Source organism: Monodelphis domestica, chromosome 4 (assembly GCF_027887165.1).
Source record: "Monodelphis domestica isolate mMonDom1 chromosome 4, mMonDom1.pri, whole genome shotgun sequence".
In the NCBI taxonomy this organism is placed as follows: domain Eukaryota; kingdom Metazoa; phylum Chordata; class Mammalia; order Didelphimorphia; family Didelphidae; genus Monodelphis; species Monodelphis domestica.
The window spans coordinates 437330227-437337255 of record NC_077230.1 but is presented as its reverse complement, the minus strand read 5'-3'; the positions used below and the strand labels follow the sequence as shown (position 1 = coordinate 437337255).

Below are 7029 nucleotides of genomic sequence, written 5' to 3'. Positions count from 1 at the left end.
TATTTGTGTGAAAAGTGTTTTGCAATTATGTTCATATAATTCCTGGGTTTGTTTGGCAGGTAGACTCTCAAGTATTTTATATTATTTATAGTTCATTTAAATGGAATTTCTTTTTCCATCTCTTGCTTTTGGGTTTTGTTGGTAATATATGATAGAATAGAATAGAATAGAATAATAGAAATTCTGATGACTTATGAAGGTTTATTTTGTATCCTGCAACTTTGCTTAAATTACTTATTATTTAAACTAGTTTTTTAGTTGATTCTCTAGGACTTTCTAAATATACCATTGTGAAGATTAAATTAACTCTCCCTTGATTGTGAAGATTAAATTAGCTCTCCTCTGCCCATTTTTAGATTTAATCACCAAAAATGGATACACCTCACTTACACTTGAGTGGGGGAGGTCTGTTACCCAGCAGTGCGATAGTGGGTGACAAATTAGAATTGACTGACTGCCCCCTAGACAGTCCTAAGCAAAACTTTAGCTGTAATTGGTACATGTAAGGAGGAGGAAAGTCACAGGAAGTGATGAAAAGGAATGCACTTTTAAAATGCCAATGACGAGCAAGAGGAGAAGATGGCGGCGACGGAGGAAGCAGCGTGAGAAGCCTGGGCGGCGAGCGGGGTCTCCCTGAGGAGGGGGCGACATGGCCCTCCGCGGCCCCCAGTATGTTTTTGGAGATTTTATTCCTGATGAGTTCAATCAGTTTTTTGTGACTCCTCGTTCTTCTGTTGAGCTTCCACCATATAATGAAACAATTTTGTGTGACACTGAAACCCCAGAGGAACTGCATGATGGAGAAGAGTATCAACGAATTGAGTTTGGTGTTACTGAAGTTATTGAACAAGATGAATCTTTACTGAATAACACTGACTATAGTATTTCAAGCACACTGAATCCTCAGGCCCCAGAATTTATTCTTGGTTGCACAACTTCCAAAAAGAACCATGATGACATACACAACGAAACCAACTACAACTCCATCGACTGCCAGTTCACAAGCCCTGTGCTTGCTTTGGATAATGGTTCTAATGCCGAAGCTGAAAATATAGAAAATGACAGCCTTTCTGGCAGCCTTGGACAAAGGGAACATAAAAAGAAGAAAAAAAGGCCACCTGGATACTACAGTTATTTGAAAGATGGCAGTGATCATATCCCTACAGAAGCCCTTGTAAATGGTCATGCAAATTCATCAGTACTGAACAGTATAAGCACAGAGGATACAGAATTTATGAGAAATATACCATCATCAGCTAGCCCAAGGACTTGTAGCCCTGAAAATTCTGTGGACTTCATCAGTGACACTGTGACTGATGATTCTTTTCCTAGAGCACTAGACAATACCAGGACTGCAGGGCAGCCTGAGGTATGCCATGTTACTAATTTTGAACAGTCTTGCATCCCTTCAGAGGCTGGCAGGGGTAGCCTATTAAGGACAGCTGTTGCACAGCCTTATTCTGGTACTACTGAAAATCTTGGAGTTACTAATGGACAAACACTTGAATCCTCTGTTGAGGGCCCAGCTGCCAATGGGGTAGAATTGTACACTGTGGAAAGCACTGACTCAGATCCAGCTAAGCATGACAATGCCTCACCTACTGCTGAAGTCACAACCCCTGTTACAGGATCAGTTTCTGTTAATCAACCTGCTAAATCTTGGGCTAGCCTTTTTCACAATTCTAAGCCCTCTGCTTCCACACCTGTGGCTTATGTTGAAACTAAATATTCCCCTCCTGCCACATCTGCTCTGGTCCCTGAAAAACAGGTTGAAGTCAAAGAAGGGCTTGTTCCAGTTTCAGAGGATCCTGTAGCCATAAAGATTGCAGAATTACTAGAAAATGTAACGCTAATACACAAACCAGTATCTTTGCAACCCTGGGGGCTGATCAATAAAGGAAACTGGTACTACATCAATGCTACACTGCAGGCATTGGTTGCTTGCCCCCCAATGTATCACCTCATGAAGTTCATTCCAGTGTATTCAAAAGTGCAGCGGCCATGCACATCAACACCCATGGTAGACAGTTTTGTTCGACTAATGAATGAGTTCACCAATATGCCAATACCTCCAAAAGCCAAACAAGCTCTTGGTGACAAGATAGTGAGGGATATCAGCTGTAAACCTTAAAATTTCTTAGACTTATAAATTTTGGAAATTTCACCATTGGGAAATTTCATACTTGAAAAATTTCCTATTGATAGTGGGAACTCTATTGGAATGTGAACCCCATTGGCATGGGAGGTTCCTCCTCCTCCCTTCTTAAGATTACTTTAGGACAGGAACCTTTTGCTGAACAATGGAAAGGGCTTTGACCTATGCTTAAGCATAGAACAGGAATTTCTTTGAGTCATGATTGATTTTAGAATTGATACAATAGAGATACTTGGAATGACAGAACCAGGTCTTGGAAATTACAATCTCCACCCTACTCAGTCGTAACAGGATTTAGGAAGGGCTGCAGCATAGATCAAAATTTAATTATTCCAATCTCTACCCTACTCAGGGTAACAGGATTTAGGAAGGGCTGCAGCAAAGGATCAAGATTTAATTATTTGCGAATATGACCTTCAACAGACATGTGCAAAGTCACAGACCTCTGGGCAGTCCTGGGTTAAGCTAGAGCCACCATTGGCACAGGGAAGACATGGACAGTTATTGGTAACTGAGGGGAGGGAACTTGGATGGTTTCCTTAAAGATAGGGGGGTCTGAGGACTGAGGGGTGGTTGGTTGGAGTGGTTTTTGGTCTGAGAGGTGGTGCTTTGAGGGTTGGCTCTAAAGGAAGCTGGAGGTGGAGGCCCCTGAGACTGTTTCTCCATTTTGGTCATGTGAGTAATAGGGACTGATCTCCTTTCTTTGCCCCAGCTATCTAAGGGCTTGGGCCTTTTGGCCCAGCCTAAACAGAAGGGGTATTTAAGCCCTATTCCCTTCTCTCCCCTTTCTCTCTATCTCTAATACCTTTCTTTCTCCTGTTTGTAATTAAACTCTATAAAAGGTTGACTGCTGACTTGAGTTTTCATTTAGGAATTACATAGCTGAATTCCTTGGCGACCTTAAATTAATATATATCAGTCTTTTAAAGTGATTTCCTTGTCACACAGCCCTGGAGCTGCCTTTGAACCTACTTATATATATAGACTACTGACAGTTATCAAGTCAAGCCTCTCTGAGAAGGGTCGACAGGAAGATGCTGAAGAATATCTAGGATTTATTCTAAATGGACTACATGAGGAAATGCTGAACTTAAAGAAACTTCTTTTACCAAATAATGAAAAATTTTCAGTTTCCAATGGACCTGACGCACAGTCTGTACATGAAGATGAACAGGGACAAGGAGAAGGTAGTGAGGATGAATGGGAACAGGTTGGTCCCCGGAACAAAACTTCAGTCACTCGGCAAGCTGACTTTATTCAGACTCCAATTACTGGCATCTTTGGGGGACACCTAAGATCTGTAGTTTACCAGCAGAGTTCAAAGGAATCTGCCACTTTGCAGCCATTTTTTACCTTGCAGTTGGAAATCCAGTCTGACAAGATACACACAGTCCAGGATGCATTGGAAAGTCTGGTAGCAAGAGAATCTGTCCAAGGATATACCACAAAAACCAAGCAAGAGGTTGAGATTAGTCAGAGAGTGACCCTGGAAAAGCTCCCCCCCTTCTTGTTCTGCACCTCAAACGGTTTGTGTATGAAAAGACTGGTGGATGTCAAACGCTTATCAAGAATATTGAGTATCCTGTGGTCTTGGAGATGAGCAGAGAGCTGCTTTCTCCAGGTGTAAAAAACAAACATTTTAAAGGCCACAGAAACTATCGTCTTTTTGCAGTGGTCTATCATCACGGAAACAGTGCGCCTGGTGGTCATTCTACTGCAGACGTCTTCCAGATTGGTCTGAATGGCTGGTTATGTGTTGATGACCAGGTGGTGAAGCCTTCTGCTTCCTGTACTATCGCCGAGTTGACCTGCTCTAAAACTTCTTTCTCTGTGCTGTGTGTGCAAGATACCTGCTTTCTAGAATACCAACTCTACTAACTTTTTTTCCTCTCTCCAATGGCTCTTTTGAGTGAAACTTTATTTCTCCTTTGCAACAATGGGCTAGAATGGAAAAGAAACTTAATTCTCTTGGAGTTTGTGCACAGCATAGTTTACGTTGATTTTTAACTTCCAAATCAAAATCATTTGGTTGAAAGACTAGTGCTTGATTTAAAAAAATACAAAAGCCCCTTTATTTCTGAATAATGCTGATTCCTGTGATGATAAAGGGGATTTGCATCTGATTCCCAATTTAATTGCCTAGTAGAAGAAATCCTGCACCAACAACACAACTTGTGAATTTCTGTGAGAATGAATTTTATCTTTCCTTATAAAAGTGAAAAACTTTTTAAAATTCAACACCTTCTCCTCCCTATCCCCTTTAGTTTTTGATAAAGGAAAAAAAAATATGAGCCAGTTCTTAGAGGAGCAAGAATTCTTACTTTAAAAAAGAAAATGTACAGAAAGAACAAAAAATAAGTTGCTGGTTCTAAATAGGAAAAATTTTTTTTAATAATTATGCGATGGGAAACTGCTGAAGTATACATTGCAGATCAAATATTTGGAGTTAAAATGTTAGACTAAATAGATGGGCGATTGTAAGTTTATTGCTATTAAAGATTTCAAACTGCATTTATGCTTCTGTGTACACAAGATTTTAAAATGGGCAAAATAATGAAGGTTGATATTCCATTTGTCTGCTTTGTTTAATTTTGCTGTCTGCTCTTCTTTAATGTTGAGTTTCTAATTGTACACAGTTTAGTGATATCTAGGAATATAAAGTTGTCGCCCATCAATAAAAATCACAAAGTTGGTTTAAAAAAAAATGCCAATGACTTCTTGTGAGAAACCTCTTTGGTCTTTGATTTGACTTTGGAGGAGCGCTGACTGAGGATCTTGGACTGCTTCTACTTTCCTTAAACTACCACGTGGGGCCAGTGAAAAAGGCTGACTCCTTTCCTGGATTTTCTGAAGGGACTAGCCTCAGGAGAGAGCTACCCTCTTGAGAGAGGCTCCCTACATTCCCAGGTCTTTGGCTCAAGGATGGGGCCCCTCTAACCAAGGTCTAATAATCCCTGCCTGGGTGGATCCAGGGGTGGGAGCAAAATACTTAGTGTGTGGGCTAGATATCTTACCCTATCCTCTCTCTGATTTTCTTACTTTCACTCTTTCCATATTTTATAAATAAAGTGTTAAAATAAATCTCTTTGGAATTAATTAAATTCCTGGCCACCCTATTCTTAAATAACCCAATCCAACCTTTTATAAAAAATCCTCACATTTCTACCCTTTACATCATCATATCATCTGCAAAGAGCAATACTTTTGTTTTCTTCTCTTATTACTATAGCTAGCATTTTAGTACAATTTTGAATAATAAAGTGGTTATAAGTATCCTTCTTCACCCTTGATCTTATTGGGAAGGTTTCTACCTCATCCTCATTACAGATAATGCTTATTGATGGTTTTAAATAGATGCTACTTATTATTTTAAGGAAATCCCCATGATTCCTATGCTTTCTAGTGTTTTTAATAGGAATGAGTCATTTTATAAAAAGCTTTTTCTGCATCTACTGAGGTAATCATATGATTTTGGTTGTTCTTGTTATTGATTTAGACAATTATGCTAATAATGCTCCTAAAATTGAACCAGACCTGCATTCCTGGCATAAAACCCTCAGAATGTATGTGTTTTGTGTTTTATTGAATTTCTTTTCTGAGCTTTTGAATTTCCTTTCCCCTTTGGTTAATTCTATTTTTTTAGAAACTCTTTTCTTCATTGGATTTTGAGGCCTCTTTTCTCATTTGGCCATTTTTCAGCTCTTTAATCAGTTATTTTCTTTTTGCATTACTTTTTGTTTCTATTCTCCATTGTTCTTCTGCCTCTCTTATTTGATTTTTGAACTTCTTTTTTAGCTCTTCCAGAGCCTGAGACCAGTTTCCATTTTTCTTTGAAGTTTTGTGTGTAACTGTCTTGTTCTCACTGTCCCCTTCTGAGTCTGTACCTTGTTCTTCTTTGTCTACATAATAATTTTCCATTGTTAGGGGTTTTTGTTTTCCTATGTCCTTTTTAAAAAACTTACTTTTATCTTAAAGGTGGGCTCTGCTTTTTTGAGTAGAGGAGAACCCCTCTTAAACGTAGTTTTTCCTTACTGCTATCTTCAGCTGTAGTTCTATGTTTCTGCAAATTTTAGTGCTTCCAATGTGGTATGATGGCCCGTGGGCTGGGAGTTCTGAAAGCAATCTCCCACTTCTGATTCAGTCTCCTCTAGGGATTGCTGATGGTTTTCAGGGCTCAGAGAACTGTGAGCTACCTTGTGCTAGTGTTCAGGGTCTCATACCAAGCAGGGGCTCTGGGCCTCACTCTGGGCTTACACAGGTCACTGCAGAATGGGGTTTGGGGCCTTGCTGCAGGCTTAGTCAGGGACTCTGAGGCTCACCCTGGGCTTATTGCAAGGCATCCTTGTGAACTGTCTTGCCTTGGGGCATGGGACCTCAGTGCAGGATTGGGCAGTGCTCTAGACCTCCCCTTAGGCTTGAACCAGCCAGGCACCATGGACTGCCTTACACGAGGTGTATCTAGTGATAGGCATGGGGTGCTCTGTTGGTAGGTTAGACAGAGTCTTGGGGTCTTGAGATTGGCTTGTGCCCAATTCAGAACCCGGAGCAGTAGATGGGGAGAGGGCACCTTGAACTCCTCAGTAAATGGCTTTGCTTCTGACTGCTCTCCCCTCTCACCTCAGTGAAATAGACACTCTCTATCTACCCTTCAATTTGTTTTCTACAAAAAAGGTACATCACTTTGTCCCCTTGTGGTTCTGTCAATCCAGTATTCATTTGGGGGAATTATTTTAAGGTTGATTTGAGAGGACTCTCAAAAGGATCCTAGCTTTTTATGCTACTCTGCCATCTTTGATGGTTTCTTTCAATTTCTATTTTACCATTTGGTTCTAGAATATCAGGGCCATGTTCTTTGATAATTTATTGAAATATGA

General features: G+C 40.2%; 1 protein-coding gene across 1 annotated transcript; it reads left to right on the top strand.

Moving 5' to 3' along the window:
- Positions 1 to 264: 264 nt before the first annotated feature.
- On the top strand, positions 265 to 4860 carry LOC100619289 (ubiquitin carboxyl-terminal hydrolase 10-like). Its single transcript, XM_016422361.2, is given in 3 exon segments — positions 265 to 2120; positions 3085 to 3657; positions 3660 to 4860. Coding segments are annotated over 3 exon segments (2418 nt in total). The 5' UTR covers positions 265 to 649; the 3' UTR covers positions 4034 to 4860.
- Positions 4861 to 7029: the final 2169 nt, after the last annotated feature.